Genomic DNA, 20704 nt, shown 5'->3' with positions numbered 1-20704 from the left:
TACCATACTTTCAACATTTTACATATTTAATTCAACCCAAAACAAGAGCAAATGAACTTAGAACCCATCACCCTTTGCAGAACAGCATTTGGACGGACACTATTCACTACCCATTTTTGGACGAACGCTCTTAAGCGAGCTGTACTAACGCTATTCACAAATCTGGACGAACGCTATTCACATATCTGGACGAACGCTATTGAGTAATTTGGACGAACGCTAATTTCGAAATGGAAGGACGAACGATAATCTCATATGAAAGGACGAACGCGCAACAGCAGTCCTCTGCGCGTTGGACGAACGCTATTTAAACGAACAGGACGAACGCTATTTTCGAATGGACGAACGCTTGTTTGGTCGAACGCTCATTATTGAGTAATCTGGACGAACGCTCGTGTAGAAGCCAAGGCCGAACACTCACTTAACCTCATCAAGCCGAACGCTCAGTGAAAGCAAGACCGAACACTGACTATTTACACATACAGAAACAAAATCTACTAAGACCGAACGCTAATATCACTAAAACTCAACAAGAACGAACGCTAACGAACTCCTAACAATATGAGACCGAACGCCCAACTTGGACGAACGTTCTTAGGCATTTGGACGAACGCATAGCAGGCCGATTGGACGAGCGTTTAAGATTGGAAATTGAATTAAGGCCGAACGCTCACAATCAGATTGAAAACTACAACCGAATGCTCAACAGAACAAAACCGAACGCTATACAGGATTGAAGGACGAACGCTGACCCTGAACTAAAAACCGAACGCTCAACATAATTTGGCCGACCACTAGTCGAGCCGTTTTGGACGAACGCGCCAATATCTTGGCCGACCACTAATTGGTCGAGCCATTTAGGACGAACGTCCAATTTTCATCAAATTGGACGAACGCGCGTTTCTGCAGAATTCTGCAGAATCGCAGGTTTTCCAGAAAACCCAGAAATCCCAATTTTTCATCCCTTCCTTCCCAGATTTGCATTAAACACAACATATATCATCAATCAAACAAAAGATCTAGCTCCCCTTACCTCTTGAAGACTTCCTTGAATCACTTCCAGAGAATTTGATCTCCTTCCAACTTCAAAAGTTCTTCACTTCTCCTCTTTCCCAGAACTTGCAGCCACTCTTCCACTCCTCCAGATGCAGCACCAAAGCCTCCTTGCACTTCAGCAGCTCCCCACCTCACCTTCTCTCAGTTTTGCAGAAATCCTTTCCCTTCCAAGTGCAGAACCCATACCCCCCTTTTTCTCCTACGAGCCTCCTTTTATTTTCTTTTTCTTGTTTTTGAATGGGGAATGGAAGCAACGTTTGCTGTCCCTTATGGCCAGCAAAACTGGCGCTTTACATTTTTGCCTACTTTGGTAACAAAGCCATTAAATTGCAAACAATCAACAACAGTATAAATTAAATGGCAGACACACAACAACACAGATCAGATTTCAGCAGAAATTTAATCGCATCAGTAGAATAAAATTGACAATTCAGTAACAGGAAATTAAATGACATTGTTCATTCAAATTAAAATTCATTACAATCTCACTATGCACCTCACAGCACCTCACGGCACCTCTACTCTCATACAACAATCTCACTACATTACATTATCTGGAGTTCAAAACTAATCTACTGAACTTGGAGGAGGAGAAGAACCGAGAGCCTCCTCCCAAGCGTAACCCTCTCACTCACGGCCTCTCACTCTTTTAAAGCCAAATTCTCAAGTCTCGTTCTGGTGCTGCCTCGTGCGTTTCCAGCCAGGTTGCCATGCTGTTGTCTCCCATTAGCAACCTTTAATGAATTTCTTCAATCACTCTTTTGCTTCTCTGTCAGATAAAGCCATGTGGGGCCCTCCATTTTGTTTACACTTCTGCATGTTCTGCACACCATCGCTGCCCATGCTGGAATAAACAAGGTTTGTGTCAGCTTTCCACTTCTCTCCCATCTCAACATGTGCATCCAATTCGGCTGGACTTGAAGACGGTGTGTGTTGTCGTTGCTGCTGTTTGATGCAGCTGGACGTCAATGCTTCCAACGTTGCAGCTCCCAAGCTTCTCATGGGCGTGCTGCTGGAACTGCTAGACGGATGGGGTGTGAATGAACAGAAAACGGAAACTTAATACATAGTATTCATATTCAAGCACAATGAATTTAATTTAAATTCTCTTTAAGAAATGCCAGATATTTGAACTAGACAGGAGGTGACCAACATGACAGTAATCCCCAAATCAAAATAACACTGAATTCAATGTATAATAACACTACACCAACACAAAAACTGAAATTACATTACACCAACACAATCAACTAAAACAACAAATTGGAAATCATAACAAACATTGTCAGCATTTATTAAACCACGACAAAAAAGAGAACAAAAAAATAATAGTCATTTACTAATTCATATAATTCGTGCCACATAAAACAACATTTTCTAACACTCATGGTACAGGGACAGAATTGGTACCTTAGGCAAAATAAGTGGGTACCTGTGTGCCAGTTTTTGCACAACAAGGCCAACTACGTCCATCACTTTCATCTTGGGGTGTCTTGTTTGTTTTCCCTCATTTTATCTACTTCTAAGTAATCTGGGAACAATTTCTTAACATTTTTTTAACATATTCGTGCCACATAAAACAACATTTTCTAACACTAATGGCACAGGAACAGAACTGGTACCTTAGGCAAAATAAGTGGGTACCTGGGTGCCAGTTTTTGCACACCAAGGCCAACAACGTCCATCACTCTGATTTTGGGGTACCTTGTTTGTTTTCCCTCATTTTAACTACTTCTCAGTAATCTGGGAACACTCATGTTAACATTATTTCATATAATTCGTGCCGCACAAAACAACATTTTCAAACACTCACGCTACAGGAACAGGACTGGTACCTTAGGCATAATAACTGGGTACCTGGGTTCCAGTTTTTGCACACCAAGACCAACTACGTCCATCAGTCTGATGTTGGGGTACCTTGTTTGTTTTTCCTCATTTCACCTACTTCTAAACCCTAAACCAACATTACTGCTACCAAACCCGAATGAAGTGGGTGATTCGGTTGAAGTTTTTTTACAGCAAGGCCAACTAGGTCCATGACTACCAATCCAACACAATTACAGCAACAATGTAAGATTAAGCAGAGAACTTGTATAAAAATAAGAAACAGAACAACATCCACTTGGGAGACGTTTCATACAAAACCAAATCCAATCCAAAAACAACATCATCCATGTATTCAACGTTCATTCCACTGAAAAATGCAAAAACAAACCAACCTTGGGTGAAGACGACGTGTGGCGGTTGGAACAGATACGGTTGCCTAAGGTGTCCGTGGAACTCACAGTGCGGAAAACCCCTCTTTTTGGTCCGCCTCACAGCCCACACTCCGGCGAGACTCCGGCGACACTCCGGGACAGGGACGGAACCACCTGGGACGAAGCGACACCTTCAACGCCTCCCTAGGTCGCTGGGCCGGAACGGAGGAAACACGATGCCGTCTTCGCGAACAGCGCTCCACGTCGGAGCTGCGGCGCCGTCAAACGGAACGGGCAGTGAACGACGGCACTCCGGCTAGGACTCGTTCTCTCTCTCTCTCGCTCGTGCACCCTTTTCTCCAACTCTCTCGTCTAGGTCACACAAGTGGGTTTTGGTTGTTCGCGCTTCTCTGTCTACGAAGTTCGAATACCATTTGAAATTTGAAACGCACAAACGCAAGCTGCCCGTGCCCGTCCTCGCCACGTCAAATTTGAAGCAGGTTTTATCAGATTTTCTCAGAACGCAGCAGTTTTTTTCGTTTTAAACGTGGCCCTCTCATTCGCTGACACGTGTACTGTGTCGAAATGTTGTCAAATTTTGTTGTCTAAGTATCGTTTTCCTAAAAATAAAGTATTCATATCAAACGTTATCTTTTCTTTTGGATTTTTGTTTTTAATGTATTGTTGCAAGCTAAGCTTTGAGGGGAATTTCAAAGATATCGATCAAAAAAGAAAAAGAAGACAACGTGATAATAGTCATATTCAAATTAATGCCACAATAACTATGCCTAAGCATCCTACGGATATGCTTTAATTTTATTCAAATCCCAACCGTTAGATCTAATAGCGTAACTAAAAGTCGCAGTGCAACACGGCACCGTATTATAAATTCAAAAAGAAAAAAACAAGAAAAAGAAAAGAAAACTAGTCAAAGTTTGTCGCTCGTTCCTCTGTCTTTATCTTTAGATAACATTTCTTCATCATACATGAATGTATAGATTAATATTTTCTTAAAAATTTGACACATATTATGAATATTTGTGTTCTTTGTGAGGTTTTTTGTTCAATTTCAAAAATCAGAGTAAAATCCTAACTATTTTGGTCAAACAACGTCACCATTCACATTAATTTAAATTAATTTTGGGCGGTGTACTTTGAATAAATTGATATTTTTAATCATAAAAATAGAAAGAAGACAGCTGAGATTTTCCTTATCTCATAACATAAAAGTCTTTCAATAAACTAAAGCGTGTAACATGCATGAATTAGATTTTCTTATTATTGGGAAAGAATAAACTAAGTTAAGTTTTTATGTTTATTAGGATAAAGAAAGGAAATATTTTGTCTAATCTTTTTCTATCCTACTTACATAAAGAGATATCGTTTATACTTATATATCAAGGTGATTCCTTTTTTTCTTACATATTTATTTTTCAATTTTATTCTTCAAATTAAAATAATTATTTTGTCAATTTTATTTATTTATGTTAAGTATTTCTTTTGTATTTAATTATTTTTTAATTAAAAATTACTTATAAAATAAATAAAAAATATTTATAATAAAATTATAAAAAAAATTATATTTAATTATATAATTATAAAAATAAAAATAATAATTATTTTATTATTATAAAAAATATTAATGTGTAAAACATGTGTTTTCATTAATAATTAATAACGGAAATTTCTTTCTTAGTTGTCCTAAGTAATTTTTCTTTTCCGCTTCATTTTAGATTAACATGTGCTGAGTTTTTTTATTAATATAAGAAATAATTATTTTTCAATTGATACCACTAATGCTATTTTTCCCTATTAATAACTATAAAAACTTTCTATCTATATTAACTAAATTTATTTTCAGTCAACATATATAAATAAAATTATCAACAAAATCACACCAACCAACAACTTAAAAAAACCGATAAATGTTTGTTTAAATTACCATGGTCAACACTGATAAAAAAACCTCAATCGTGTTTTAGAAAAAAAACTTTAGATAAACTAAAAAATCTTATTTAGATAAAAAAACAGAAAATATCGCCTATTAATATTCTTAATTTAATATTATTTAATATTAAAATAAATGTTTGTATTTGATATCAATTGACATATACTTAATTTTGAATTATTCGATTGAAATAAAGTATTTTGAAAGTATACTAATTTAAATTTAATATATATTAATAATTTTCTTAAATTTTATCCAAACACGCCTTAAATGTTTTACTCATTTATGAATAGTTTAAATGAAAAGAGCTGATTCTGAGGATAAGTGTTTGAGTAGATAACGTGATTCTGTAAATAAAAATATGAAAATGTCTGAAACTTTCCTTCGTGACGTCATTCTTATCTTAAACAACCACAACTCGCCATTTCTTTATCTATCGTTTCAACAGATGAATTGAATATCATATGGGAAAATAAAAAAGCTTTATTATTTAATTATTTTTATATGCATTTTGAATAACACAGATAAAAAAATATATTTGGCAATGTGTTCTTAAATATTATTAATTAGGAGTTTTGAAGTCATCCTTATCTCTTTTCTCTTCCTTGCAGAGACCCCACTATATTGTATTTAGGTTTACACTTAATATTGCATTTGCGTGATAACAAGAAATTATGCTGAAATATTATATTAATTTAAACTAAATTGATAATGAAAAGAAAAATATATGTTATAGTTTGTTTGGCCACCATAATAATACTACTATCATCAACGTTATTCCTTTCAACAACAGGAAAATTGTTCAAATATTACGTTAGGAGGGTTCTCTTTCTTTCCTTCTACTATCTACTTCTCATAAACATCAAAACGTTTCTTTTCAAGAAATATAAGTTAGTATCATAATGAACGCCAATTATTCCTACATAACCAAATCTATTATATAAAAACTTCAAAAACACTTTTAATATTTTATATTTTTGACTTTTGGGTATTTACCTTTTATAAAAATACTCGTTCTTCTTAAATTGGGTAAGAGTTATGTCAGCAAGACGTTCTGACACTCAAATCAACGAAATACGTCAAGTAACAATAAATACGATAATTAATAAACATAATTAGCATATATTGTAAAACAACATGCTCTTTATACTACTGTTTAAGAATATTTACCTGGATGAGTTTAGTCAATGATCCAATTACCTGTTAATATCTAATTATTGTAACTGATTGAAAATAATGTAATTAGCATGATATCATTTTGACTCAACACTGAACAAGTAGGGATTAAATACATATAATTTAATAAACCAACATGTATTCAATAAAGACAACTTTTGTCGAGTTTGATGATAACTTTATATAATACAATTTAAAACACATACATTATTTTTTAAAAGATGATTAAGAAAAATGTTTTAATTTAGGTAAAACAATTTTTACACATCTATCAACAATATTAGAATTTGTCAATATTAAAACAAGAAATGAAGTTTTGGATAAAAGTTATACTAAATTATTGAAGTTATGGTATAAAATACTTGCAAAAAGTAATACATTGTCGATCCGAACGCGTTCAAGAGTTTGTCATGAATCTATATGTTAACTTATCATAAATCTCACAAACATTTTACAAATAAAGATATTTCTTAAAACAATATTTATTAGAGATTTTTAAGAAAATAATAGAAAAGTAAGTAAAGAGGGAAAGTTAAATATAAAACAAATGATTGAAGGAAGAAAAATTATTTAAATATAAAGTGATTAATTTTTCATTTTAAAATTAAATTAATCAAAATTAAATTGAAAAAAATTAAAACATTCTTTATTTTAAATTTCTTTGCGCTCAAATGTCACATTTATTTGTAATTTCTTTTAAAAATTAAATTTAAATATTGCAAGTAACGACACTTGAATGAATATCAACGTCACCGTGGTCCCCGACTTTTGCGGGGCGGCGGTGCACCGTACAACTTTTTCTTTTTTATTTAAAGATACATAAAAATTTGAGTACGTTCGACAGTGTAAAGGAGAAGAAGGTTTTTATGATTTTTTTACGGATGAATTCTGATTTGTTGCCGAAAATTGTAAAGGCACTCACCAGAAAATGATTTTTCGGGTAAGTGTTTGAATACTAAGTTTTGGTTCTTAAGATAATAACTAGCATTGTTTATTTTGTTTACGTGGAGATTTTTACTCTGAATCTAAGTTTATAATTAAGTAAAAATAAAAAATTAAAATTTGTAAATTTATTGTCTTAAAATTTTAAATCAGAAATTGTATTATGATTTGAGTTGGTGATGATGATTGATTGGAATGTAAAGAAAAGAGAGGATAATGTTTTTGTGTAATGGGTCATCTTGTGGAGGGAAAGTGAGTGTGAATGAGAAAGAAGAAGAAAAATCCAACATGATTTCTTCCTTTGACTCTTTAACTACTCACAAACTCCTCTGTTCCACACCTTGCCACGTTTCAGCTCATTTTGGAGTTCTGTTTTCAGTGTGATACATATGCTTTTTAGGTTTGGTCTATGTTTGTATGCTGTATATAAAAAATATTTTAAGTTCAAGGTAAAAAATATATAAAAAATATTTTATATTTATAACGAGTAAAATAGTAAGAATGAATATACTTAATAATAACAGGTAGTAGTCCTATACTAAAAGTAGTAGTTGAGAGTTAAGCAATTATTATCATTGGTATGATGAAAGCAATTCATAGACAACAATTCAAATTACATCACAGCAAAATCAACCTGAAGAAAAATTGGCAAGACATAACTTATCTTAAGTCTTAGGAGTTTCATTTAATTAATAACATTTTTTAATATGAACACCGTTCTCTTCTCAAGATATTGGTTGGTTTTCATGCCTTCGGATCCCTGAAAACCAAAAACTGGAAGAAACTGCAAAAAAGAGAGATTATAGGAACTGATACAAGCACAGGGCATTTCCAAGTTACAAAGGTTACAAAAGCAACAGAGTTGTGCTATACATACTGCAACCTGAATCTTCCCCTATGTTCATGTTCCAACATGCCTGTGCTAAAACCCCTTCATTTCTTTCTTTTCTTTTCCATTGTATAAACACTGGCCTTCTTAGGCACTTATACATTTTTCTTTAGAGTACATTAAGTACAAATATGTATGTATATATTATATTCAATGGCACAAGAAACTAGACATTTCAAAATTGACTCTCCAGCTTATCTTGCTCTGGAAAGCTGTATGGCTTCTTGATCAAGTGTAGATTCATCATTCCAAACAAATTGGTGAGTCATGAGTGAGAATTCTTGATTCCTGGCCTCTTCAAGTTGCTGCCAGTCAGCCCATCTATCTGCCAATCCCACTCCCTGCAGCATTTTTACCACCTCTGACATGCTTGGACGATCCTCAGGGTACCCTTGGGTGCAAAGCAATGCAACCTGAAGAATGGTCTCAACTTCCTTTGGATCATACCTCTCCAAATTTCTATCCACCATGTCCTCCAACCTTTTTTCTCTCAGCAGCTTTTTCACCTATACATTCAAACTTCGTCAGTTAAATTGTAAAGACTTTTTCACTGTCAGCTAATCAGAATTCATCTTATTAAGCAGCATTTATGTGATGTGATAAAGTAAATGGTGAGGCAGATTACATAATCGATGAGAAGAACATCCTCGTCCTCTTCAAGCCGAGAGAGGTCTATTGCACGCTCACCGGTGACTAGTTCAAGAAGTGTTATGCCATATCCAAATACATCAGTCTTCTCTGAAGATTTTCCTGTGGACAAATATTCTGGGGCAATGTGACCCATTGTGCCACGCACTTGAGTGGTGACATGAGTAATCCTTGCATCAACCAGCTTGGCCAGCCCAAAGTCACCAAGAACAGCTTCAAATTCATCATCTAGAAGGATATTTGCAGCCTTTAGATCACGATGTATTATCTTCGGATTGCATTGCTCGTGTAGGTACTCCAAACCATGAGCCGTGCCAAAAGCAATACGTTTTCTTGTTGGCCAGTCCAAGCCTTTCTCACCTGGTTTTAATTCTAAGGCAGCATAGAGAAATAGTGTTAAACAAAAAGAACAAAACTTGGAAAGGGATGAAGCAAATAACCAATTCAATTATTTCCCTTGACTAAAGACTGATGATATCTCTTCATCTTTGCTCACCCTTTCAAATTGCATTACAGAATAGTAAAAGAAAATATACACATTATGTTCAAAATGTTAAAGTCAGCAATGTAGTTTTACCTCTCAGTCGATAAGCTACACTGAGATTTTCCATGAAAGGGTATACAAGGATTCTTTCAGTTGAGGTTGTGCAGAAGCCAATCAGTCTTAAGAGGTTTCTATGAACTGCAACACTTATAAGTTGAACTTCTCTCTCGAATGCAGCCTCTCCACCAGGGTTGTGATAATCAACGAGGCGCTTCACAGCTACTTTGGTGTTATCACAGAGTACTCCTTTGTACACTTTTCCAAAACCACCCTGACCAATTATATTGCCTTCACTGAAATTTTTGGTGGCAAGCTGTAGTTCACGCCAAGAAAATCTTCTCAATTGCCCAAGGGAGATTTTGCTCTCGTCTTCACCTGTACAATAAATTTGTCAGATATTACTATCACTTTTCTAAGTTGTATGGAATATGCCTCAACCCTGTTTGTTCACAGAAAACAGAACTAAAATGAAATTTAAGAAAATTTTAAACTTTATGAGAAGTTTCTTTTTTAAGCTTTGTTATCTATATATTTAAACATAGCTTAAAACTCTTCAAATAATCTATAATACTTGGAGGGTGCAAATGAATTATGATACTCGTCAATGCTCATTTTATTTGTATACATATATGTTTACGGATGTAACTCTTCTAACACTGCTAAAAACAACTCTTGTAAAATCAATGTTCAATCTCTAAATCAGCAAATAAATAATGAGAGTCTTTAATATGAAAGGTACAATGATACTTTGACAACTTCATCTGTGAAAACCTCATTTAACTTGACAATCATTCATTCTTATTATTATATTATTATAATATAGTTGTTAAATGGTTGTTTTTTTATATTGAAGTATTATTTTTCACACATGAAAATTAACAAATACTAAACCAGATCATAAATATATTAAAATATTAGCCGATAAGTTTCTAGTCAAGAAGTAAAATTACGTGCTCTAGCCAATTTGCTTATTTCCAGGAGCCAAATCTAAATATAATGTTTTCTATATTGTCATTATAAAAGAATTATTAGGATAAAGAGAACGAATAATATCTGACAAAACTGTGAGTGTAAATTAGTCTCATTCTTTTCTCAGACGAGCATTTCCTTATGTGCTACTAGGACATTTTTTAAGCTAATTAAGGAAAGGAAGAATGACCTGAAACATCAACAAAGACGTCCCTTTTGTTCCTACGCATTTGATGGTGTCGATATGTAAGGATAGCCCCAAGACACAGAAGTGCAAAGGCACCACAACTTGCATAACGTACAATTTTTGCCAGTTTTGATTTGTGGGTTGAATCTGCAGGAAGATGTCAACATTAGGTAGCCACTAGCAAACCTTTTTTGTTTTTATTTCATTTATAGCTCATATTCTTCAACTTAGATTACATTTAAGTTCATAGGTAACAAAGCATATTTGCACAATCTGCTTGTTTGTGTGTAAGCAATCAAACCTGGATTTTCAGATTTAGAAGTGCAAGTCTGCTGGAAGCCAGGACCACACTGAAGGTGCGTGTCTGAAAAGCTGAAAGCAAATATTGAAACAAAATTTCATAAGAGCATGAAAAAATGCTTTTCATTAAAAGAAAATACTCAAATGAATACATAGTTGTAATAAAATTTACTTAAACATTGGAACTGAAAAGAGTTGCATTGGGATCCTTCCAGTAAGACCATTAGACGAAAGATCCCTGTCAAATGAAAACACAAGTCAGTTATATTATTCAAGATCAAGGTAGAAAGAACTGAGTCTAAATTCTGTATTGGGTTTTTTTGGTGTTACACAGATGTTTTGGTATATTTTAATTCTTTTTGATATATTTTAAAACATTAAAATCAATGTCAATCAGTATATTTTGAAGACATAATGGACAGATATTTTAAGAATGAGTATGGCAACAACTAAAGATAACCAAAATAGTCTCTGGGTTACAATTTTGTATAGTTTTGCTGACCCTTTAGGATTTGCAATTGATTGAGGAACAGTTGTTCATTCTCAAAACACTGAATCACATGAGACCATCATTTTCAATTGCTATAAAAGGATAGAAAGACCAGAAAAATGGAAAGTGATGGCTTACAGATACTTTAGATTGGATAGTTCATCCCATTTATCTGGTATAGAACCATTAAAATTATTGTCAGCAAGATTTAGATATTGTAGGTCTTTCAAGTAGGAAATGTAATCGGGCAAGGGTCCTGAAAGATTGTTGTTCTGCAATTCCCTGCATTACAAGACAGATCACTATATAATGTAAGGAAAAAAACACATCACTGGTCAATCTGTTTCGCTAAACCAAAGACTGGTATATTTTACATCGATTTCTTATAAATGTCAACTTATCATGCTGACAACTTACACGCTAACCAAATATTTCAACTTGGTAATTGAGGGAGACAGTGTTCCAACAAATCCAACCGAAGCCAGGGCCCTGTAGATTGAATAACACCGACAAGTTAAATTCCTCCAAATGTTTGAGAGGTTCCTATATGCAATAAAGGTGTTTGAATAAAGGATGATGAGACTTGACTTGGAATATAATAGCAATAAACAACATTTATTGAGAGTTTAATTTGGCTCCAGATCAAATTAAATTTAGATCCATGATCCACATTCAAGTTGAAGGAACTTTGAATAACTTCTATTTTTCACATCCAAAAGCTTGGATTCGAGGTTCCAAATGTCTAACCAAACATGCAACTTAATACTTTCTAGGATGATGAACTTACAGTGATATGACATGTCCGTTTCTACAAGTGACATGAGACCAACTGAAACACGGGCTAACCATATGGCTGTCCCAGTCCGTTATTTGCTTATTGGAATCATTGAGGAAATGTAAAAGATCAAGCAGAGCTTCACCTGGATATTAGCCAAAATAGTTAGCTCTCAACAATTCAAAGAGTATCAGTAAATAATAAAAAATTGTTAGGTAGGGGTTGAAGTTATTCGTGAATTATAGAACAACATAGTAAAAAAGTGGTCTGCGAAATTTTTTAGTAACAATCTAACTATAACATGTAAAAACATCCAAGAGGACTCGTGAGAATAGTGCAACACAAGAGTGATCCTAAATGACAAATTATCAAAGTAATGAAACTAAAAAATTTGGTTAAACTATTCAACTGAACTCTATAATTGCTTTTATCTTTAGTTTTAGTTTATATAACAAAAAATTGGTTAGTTTTACATCTACAGAGTTTTTTGCAGTGGTTTGTGACTATCTAAAAGTTATTGTAACTGTTTAATACAGCCAAAAGTTCTTCTCTACTATGAACTCTAGGAATCAAAACTTAGCTAGCATACATGTAGAGGAACCTAAAACTTCAAATTTTCAAGTATAATAACTAAATCGTAGAATGAAGACAAAGAAACAGGTGAACAGTAAATTTTACGACACCTTCTACATCAGGATCTTTGATAGCTGAACTGACTTTCAAGATAGTAAGGAATATGAGCCACCTCGTCAATATTTTGAGAGGAACCCTGCTAAGATTTCGGCGAAACATATAAACTTCTTTGATCTCCAAGGAAAACTCACCTGGTCAAGTCCCTTTTCAGAAGTTTCCACAGGGAAAAATTCACCAACAAAAACAATTAAACAACATTCTAAAATAAATAACTATAAAACTATGCAAAAAAAAAAACATGTCATGCCCAGAATCATATGCACGTTTTACTCCAAATAGTAACACTAAAGCGAGCAGGATATAAAGTTTACAACAGCAACTACTTGCTTTCAAAATGAATGCCAGATATAAAACCAGCACACAACATAAAAGCCAAAGAAACCAGCGTAGAAGAACATAAAAGCTTAAGAAACCAACGTAGAAGAACGTAAAAGCTTAAGAAATCGACATAAAACAGCATAAAAGCTTAAGAAACAAACAAAGAACATAACAGCTTAAGAAACCAACATAGAACAACATAGCAGCTTAAGAAAGCAACACAGAACAACATAGCAGCATAAAAAACCAACATAGAACTGCATAACAGCTTGGAAAACGGGGTGAGTTCCTAATCATAGCCGTTAGACAGAGGGAGACGGTTGAAAGTACTCTAAATACTGAACTTATCAGAGTAAAAAATTAGATTGAGTAAGCCAGAGGAAAAAAAAAAGATGAAACATAAGTAGAGAACAAAATAAGCATGCACCTAGATTATTAGTCTGAGTTTTCAGAGCCAATGATTGCAATACACATATTTTCACATAAAATCTATCTTTAGAAATCTCTGTCTAATGTGTATGTAAAAAGAAGATAGGTATCAAACTAGTATTTGTATGAATGGTAAAGGGACAAAATGAAGAGAAAAAGAAGCATACTGGTTTAGCTTGCTAGCTATCTGCACACACCATGAACATTGAAAGGAGGGGCAGTTGAAGAAGGAAACTTTATCGTTGTGTGTCACTATGATGAGTGTCACAATCATGTGGGTTGAGTGCAAGGGACCCACGTGGCAACGAGCAATGGGACTGAGAAGGGAAACAACGAGAAGTCCTTTTTCTTCATAAAAAAACAGTAAAGACATGAAGCAAAAGAATGAAAATGGTTGGAACAATAATAATAAAGAAATGCAGAAGGAGGGAAAATAGGAGAGAATATGAGAGGCATTTGGTTAGTGTGAACGAGTGAGTGAGTGAGTGAGTGGTGGGAAGAGAATGAGAATCCCACTAAACAAGGATTTTCACTTTGTTGATAATAATCACCTTCTTCTTCACCCCTTTATATCTCTTTTAACACAATTTGACCAGAAAAAAATGCTCCAACTCCAACGCATATATCTCATTCCCATCTTTATTTATGCCCGGCTGTGTTGCGGCACCAATGAACCTTCCACTAAAATCATTTCATTATATATTATTCTCCTGTTCCATGACAGTGCCTCTTCATTTTTTTTAAAGTTAAAGAACCACTTTACATTTCTAAAAGCTCCCATTACCATTAATAATTAACCAAAATTCGTGGACCCTCGTGGAGCAAGACCAAGACTCATCATAAAGTTCCAAGAAGGATAAGGAATTCTGGATAATTGTGCCTTCACCTGTGCACCACGATATACATTATCAGATAACTCCTATGTCTGCATAGTTTCCACCAATTTTCACTTACTATATTACATGCTCAACAATTTTCATAACTTCAATTTTTTACGTTTTGGTTGAGTTTAGTTTTCTTGACAGCAGCATCTAAAAAATTGCTAAAATTAGAGTCATTGTAACTTTTTGTGGCATTTACCTAAGACTGTGGTGAAGTGGAATTGTGACACGTGTGATGTGGAAAGTGGTGGTTGACGTGGCAGTCAACTTTTGTAGGCAGAATGATAGATGGTGTTAGTGTTGGGAGTGGAAGAAATGAAGGTTTGGGGAAGGTGTTGGATTTTTGGAGGACAATGAACAACGAAAGGAAAGAAACTGAGAAGATACATTATCTATAGTTGTACTTGTTTTCATTCAAAAATCCAAATGCTCACGTGTTCACTTTCTTTTTTAGGAAATTATATACTATTTAATTTTTCTCCTTCAAAGGTCAAGTAATTACGTTTGAATTAAAATCTGAAAAAAAATTAAGGACCTTAGTTTCACGAAAGAAAAAGAAGAAAAAATATATTTTTTTCAAAAGAAACTAATCTAAAGGACTTTTAAAAATAAGTTGCTTTTGTACTTTAGTGTTTTTTAACAAAGATACATAACTTTTACTTAAATTGGAAATAATTTATACTTGTTATATTTTGAAAAGTGATTTTTAAATGAAAAATTAATTTATAAATTTACATATTTTTTTAGTGTTAATTGATCACATCACACCATTCAGCACCCTCTATCCTGATATGGTCCCAGAATTAATTCTATTCCCGCGTCACAACTTCTTAATGTTTTGTTACCTTTTGCATCAATGCATATCAATATCCAAAGAAACAAAATTAAGTGGTTTAAAAATTCTGTGAAATGGATAGATATTTTATTTTTATATTTTATTAATCTCTTGGTATCAGATGATTAACATGATGACACGTGTATGATGATTAATGAGGTATTTTTATAATAAAAGATAAAAAGATATAGGAGATTAATATACTTTATAGAGATCGTTAAATGTGTTTTGTCTCTTCCAACACAGTTTTCTCCATATACTCAATCAAAACAATAAAAAAAAAAATCGAACTTTTGTTATATATTTGATAAATTCAACTGTGTTAGAATCATAAGGGTGAATGAACATGATAACGAAATAAATGAATGAGTCCAAATTGTTACACGTGATATTCATTTTTTTTTTATTATTATAAGATATCACTAATAATACCGCTACATAAGATTTAGGTATTGTTTATTAAACTGAGAAGAATATTGTAATATCAATAACTCTAAAATTATATAAGTTAGGTTTCATATGTAACTTTTTATTAAAGAATAGCATGAAATTGCTTTATTGGTAACTATGCTACATGGTAGCATGAGAATCTTGATAAACCACTCTCTTTCTTTATTATTTTTTTCAATTTTTTTACAAGAAAAAAGGCTTAGTTCTTACAATTCTATTAACAAATCTTTTTCTCTGTTTTTCTAATATTTTGGGACAGAAGTGAATAGACTAAAATATATATTTATAAATAAATGAATAAAAAGTTAATTTGAGAAAAACGGCACCAAAAATATTGTCCCATTCCCATATTTAGATCAAGCCATAATCATGCCACAAATAAGCACTCTTTTGGAGACTTTTCTATTATAAAATGAGTTTATTTCCCTTTTACCACATATCTAGATTAGGTGTATGTTCATTTTTTTAAATTTAATACCAAGAATTAAACTCTTGGCAATAATATAATGGAACTTGCGGTTAAATCATCAGTGATTAACTCTAGAGATTAATTTTAACAATATCATTCTATAAAGTTGAAATTGGAAGGAGAGATTAAGATGAAATTGAATTTGAATTTGAATTTGATGTTAGTTGAATTGAGAAAGTAGAATTATTTAGGTAAAGATTCGATGAGTAAAAATATCTATTGCGAAGAATCATCAACTTGGAAACAACACTATTCACATAACATTTAATTAATCGTTGAGTGCGACCCGAAAGCAATGGAACAACAGTCCTCATAATTATTTTTACATGTACTTGCACGATTGGTAATTGTGATTAAAGAATAATAAGTTATTTTAATGTTATTAATTTGGTGATTGATCAGACGACTTGAGTGGCACCACTAGAGACCGTAACATGGTGTGTGGTATCATCTTTGTAGAGGCTAAGGTTCTCTCCATCACCCCAAAGTGCATAAGCCTCTTCCCCATGAACTGCATCATCCCCGATGAGAAGTTCTTCCTCTGTCATTCTGAGTGGAACTATGAAACTGATAAAGACACAGATGATCGAAGTGGCCACAAGGTTCCAGCCAATGATGAAGAGAGCTCCGACGATTTGCTTGAGAATCTGGATTCCTCCAGGGCCTCCATAGACTCCTCCTTTGGAATTGGTGACAGGAAGAAAGAGTGTGCTTAGGCTTGGCTCGGCAAATAGACCAGTGAGTATTCCTCCAAGAAGACCAGCCACAGCATGAGTGTGGAAGACTGCAAGTGTGTCATCAACCATTTGAAATATTTTCAACTTTCTTCCCAACACCATCATGCTGTACCATGGCACACTTCCTGAAACCACTCCCATCACTATCGCAGCCCATCCTTGAACCAGACCTGTTCATAAACATCTATTCCTTATTTCTTTCTTTATACTTTCAACACTTCACTTCATTTGTCTTATATCTTGTCACTGTTTTAAGTTTCAGGTATATATATATATATATAAACTATTTCATTCCTAAATTTTATAAAAATTATTTAAAATATCTTTCACAACAAATGACATTTAGAAATTCTATTATAGTATACTATGAAACCATGCTTGTTACATAAAAATAACTCTATATATTGTTTGTGGAAAGAATGTCTTACACTAACTTTTATAAAGATCAAGAGTAAAGTACTTTATAATTTAATATAAAAAAACATATTTTTTATAGTAATTTGAAGATGAAAATATATTTAACTTTTTTTAAATATATATAAATTTTAAGTTTTGACGTGTAAATATGTGAATTTTAAATGCAAATAATGTGATTTTGAAACTTTAAACTTTGATTGACCAAGCGTATAATTATCTTAATATTTTATATGAACTTAATTTTGATATGATCAACGCATGTTGAAGTGTTTCATTATATAGTAACTTTTACAATAACATCTAATTGAATTATTAACTAATAGCAGCAGATCAAAACTCGATCCATACGTAGTATTAGAGAAATCCATGCTATTAGAAAAATGTTTAGACATAATATTAGGTAAAAGTATATTTTAATATATACTACATAGTAACATTTAATAACCTAAGTCCTTCTTAGCATGAACTCAAATATTTAAATAGTGATTTGGGAAATCTACCATAATATAAATACAATTAATACAGTTGCTGGTTTCCGCTAATGTGCAATGTTTCATGCCTTTTTTTTTTATTAATGCGTGAAAAGCAACAAAAGAGAAGAAGGGAATGACAATAAATTAAATGTATTTAAGAAAGTTTAAATTATTTCTTTATTTCTTTAGTTATTTGATAATTTTAATTAAATTTATAAATTATTTGTTGTAATTCGATTTTTAAATTTTGTCTGTATAAATTTATCCTAAAAGACTTGTGAAATAATTCTAAGATGGAGTTTCTCTGCTACACTACTTGTTTATTAAGCATATTAATTATTGGGATCCCAAAGTCAAGACTGAGGAATCTCAGCTGGTTTTATTAGTACTAAAAAAATATTAAATATATATATTTCTATTCGAAGGATCATGCAGGCAATTGAAATTCGTATCAGGGTCTTCTAAATTAAGCACACATAAATAAACAGGTTAAGTGAATACATCGTCTAGATTTAATTATAAAAAAAAATTCATTCCAAGTAAAAAATAAGTCAACTAACCATATTTAAGTTTATTAATCAAACTAATTTGTACTGTTTTTTAAGAATTACTTACCTGGTATATTTAAAAAAAAAAGAATAAAATAATTTGTATGCAGATTAGAATGGTTACTTACCAGCTCCGGGAGTGATGCAAACAAGGCCAGTTATCATGCCCTGAACGGCTCCGATGACTGAGGGCTTTTTGAAGAAAATAACGTCCAACCAGGTCCATACGAGGAGGCTGGTGGCGGCGCAAATGTTGGTGTTCAGCACCGCCATCGATGAGTCCGTGTTTGCCGCGTACGGATCTCCTCCGTTGAAACCCGCCCATCCCAACCACAGCAGCCCCGCACCTGCCAACATCAGTAACACATTGTTGGGCGGAAACCTCTCTCTGTCCCTCTTGGATCTCGGCCCCACCTGTTCCATTTTCATTTTATTAGTTATTACATCATTTCACCATCACCAACCTCTTCTTCACACCATGTTTCCATCATTCCAGTTTCATTCATTTATTTAAATTCTGTGGTTACGTCACCAAGGAAGAGTTCACACCTGAATGAAGCGTCTCAACTTAGAACAAGTTAAACCACAACTTGATGCCCAATATGCATGCATGTGTGTGTCTGTGTGTGAGAAGTGTAGTAGTGGAAGAAGTGAACTAAGAACTAACCCAATAGGCTGCAGTGAAACCAGCAATCCCAGAAGAGAGATGAATGACGTAACCGCCAGAGTAATCCATGACACCCCAATGGAACAAGAAGCCTCCGCCCCACAGGCTGAAGGCGCCGATGGTGTAAGAGAAGGTCAGCCAGAGCGGCACGAACATCATCCAGGCCTTGAAGTTCATCCGAGCCAGAACGGAGCCGGCCAAGATGACAAGAGCAATGGCGGCAAACACGCACTGGAACCAGACCATGGTAGCCATGGGGTAAAAGGGTTCGATCTCGGCGGTCTCCAACGCGCCGTTACTGAAGTGGTGCGGTGTGGCGGGGAGGGCCGCCTGCTTTATGAGAAACTTCTGGCCCAGCGCCGGCCCGGCCTTGCCCCAGAAGGGCAGCAGCTTCTCCCCGAAGGACATCTTGTAAGCCCAGGTGACCCAGCAGATGACGACCGCCGCAAAAGCGTAGAGAGCCATGAAGGCGGAGTTGACGGCCCATTTCTTTTTGACTATGCTTCCGTAGAGAATGACGAGGCCCGGCACGCTTTGAATCCCCACCAACGTGGCTGACACCATTTGCCATGCGTTGTCTCCTTTGTTCAACCAATCCGGCACTGCCAGGCTTGTCCATGCTTCGTATGCTACGGCCGACGAACTCACAGGAGGACTGCTCATCTCCACCGCCTGATTTCTCACCGTAAACTTTTCATTTCTGATTTATCTCTGCCCAAACTTATACATATATAGATGATGATGATGTATTATATGAGAAAAATAAAATTCTGGTCCCTCAAATGTGGTAAGAATCTTGAGGAATATCCCGAAAAGAATATGATAACAGATTCCTCCTTGGCTTGGGAGAAAAAGTTGACAATTGGAGGGATCTGTTCCTGGAACATGCAGTTTGTCGTATTAGCCACCTTGGCATGAATATACTGTTTGTTTCGATGAGACAAAAAAAAATGATAAAAATAAGATAAAAGGATATTTTATTGTTAATATTATTTGTATTATTGTTCAAATAAAAAAAAATCTTATAATCCATTATGACAGCTACATAATCATTTTTGAATAATATATTTTAATCAAATACATTTATTACACAAAAACAAGTTAGAAGAGACCAAGCATTCAACCCAAATAGTCTTTATCAGGATTTAGCGTTTTTGTGAGTCTCTTGTGAAATGGTTCATTTCATTGTATTTATAAATTACTTTTTTCATTTTTTTTAATCTAGTGTCATTATTAATAAAGTGTTAGAATTGAGTCTCACTATTTTAAGAGGTAACCTATTAAAAGAAATTTTGTATTTATGAATGGAATTTTCTTGACATATAAAAATTTTCTTGACATATTAATTACTTTTAACCACACATACACAATATTAAAGTAAGAATCCAGAATATATCTACTAAAAGTTTTCTCATGCAAGGTTTTTTAGACAAATTTTCTCAGCATTCATTATTTCTTTTTTTTTTATTATTATTTACTTTCTGGAATATCTTCGATTCCGTAGATAAGACTATAATGAATTGAAATGCAGTGGCATGCTGAAATAAATTTCTAGAATTTTTTTGATTATTTTTTTACATATACACTAATCATGTTGAATTGAAAATCACAGTCAACGGGGCTTCCTTCTTAAATCAGGAATGATTAAGAAAAATAATAGGTATT

The 20704-nt window shown here is 33.8% G+C and overlaps 2 protein-coding genes and 1 long non-coding RNA gene across 7 annotated transcripts; all 3 read right to left on the bottom strand.

Annotated features, from left to right (window-relative positions):
- Nucleotides 1–1490: 1490 nt before the first annotated feature.
- LOC148205477 (uncharacterized) lies at nt 1491–3903 on the bottom strand. The gene is made up of 2 exons (XR_015783272.1): nt 3276–3903; nt 1491–2074 (listed from the first exon to the last, which is right to left on the bottom strand). It is a non-coding gene; the product is annotated as an uncharacterized LOC148205477 (long non-coding RNA).
- A 4202-nt stretch (nt 3904–8105) lies between these two features.
- On the bottom strand, nt 8106–13941 carry LOC124846379 (Leucine-rich repeat protein kinase family protein). Of its 5 annotated transcripts, none has more exons than XM_047323621.2 (11): nt 13730–13941; nt 12806–12958; nt 12135–12267; nt 11765–11836; nt 11486–11629; nt 11030–11095; nt 10859–10929; nt 10561–10704; nt 9435–9776; nt 8835–9229; nt 8106–8715 (listed from the first exon to the last, which is right to left on the bottom strand). In XM_047323621.2, exons 2-11 carry the CDS (start codon nt 12912–12914, stop codon nt 8404–8406), a joined length of 1788 nt encoding a protein of 595 aa, XP_047179577.2. In that variant the 5' UTR covers nt 12915–12958; nt 13730–13941; the 3' UTR covers nt 8106–8403. The 5 variants fall into 5 exon arrangements, with proteins under 5 accessions (XP_047179577.2, XP_087959449.1, XP_047179576.2 ...); XM_088103323.1 differs by having other exon boundaries at nt 12806–12946; XM_047323620.2 differs by lacking the exon at nt 13730–13941 and adding an exon at nt 13561–13711.
- Nucleotides 13942–16434: 2493 nt separating this feature from the next.
- Nucleotides 16435–19744, bottom strand: LOC124846380 (ammonium transporter 3 member 1-like). Its single transcript, XM_047323624.2, has 3 exons — nt 19040–19744; nt 18501–18786; nt 16435–17104 (listed from the first exon to the last, which is right to left on the bottom strand). Exons 1-3 carry the CDS (start codon nt 19700–19702, stop codon nt 16596–16598), a joined length of 1458 nt encoding a protein of 485 aa, XP_047179580.1. The 5' UTR covers nt 19703–19744; the 3' UTR covers nt 16435–16595.
- Between the last annotated feature and the right edge of the window lie 960 nt (nt 19745–20704).

The sequence above is a fragment of the Vigna umbellata genome, chromosome 1, assembly GCF_029865625.1.
Source record: "Vigna umbellata cultivar VRB3 chromosome 1, Vumbellata_1.0, whole genome shotgun sequence".
In the NCBI taxonomy this organism is placed as follows: Eukaryota; Viridiplantae; Streptophyta; class Magnoliopsida; order Fabales; family Fabaceae; genus Vigna; species Vigna umbellata.
The sequence above is the reverse complement of the archived record's forward strand: the minus strand, read 5'-3'. Positions and strand labels throughout refer to the sequence as shown.

Coding starts and splice junctions, on each gene's coding strand:
- LOC124846379 (XM_047323621.2), bottom strand. CDS start 12,914: ATGTTTCGCCGAAATCTTAGCAGGGTTCCTCTCAAAATATTGACGAGG. Junction 12,268..12,805: donor CAAAGATCCTGATGTAGAAG/GTGTCGTAAAAT, acceptor GCTAATATCCAG/GTGAAGCTCTGCTTGATCTT. Junction 11,837..12,134: donor AACGGACATGTCATATCACT/GTAAGTTCATCA, acceptor TTCAATCTACAG/GGCCCTGGCTTCGGTTGGAT.
- LOC124846380 (XM_047323624.2), bottom strand. CDS start 19,702: ATGAGCAGTCCTCCTGTGAGTTCGTCGGCCGTAGCATACGAAGCATGG. Junction 18,787..19,039: donor GTTTCACTGCAGCCTATTGG/GTTAGTTCTTAG, acceptor AAAATGGAACAG/GTGGGGCCGAGATCCAAGAG. Junction 17,105..18,500: donor TTGCATCACTCCCGGAGCTG/GTAAGTAACCAT, acceptor GTTTATGAACAG/GTCTGGTTCAAGGATGGGCT.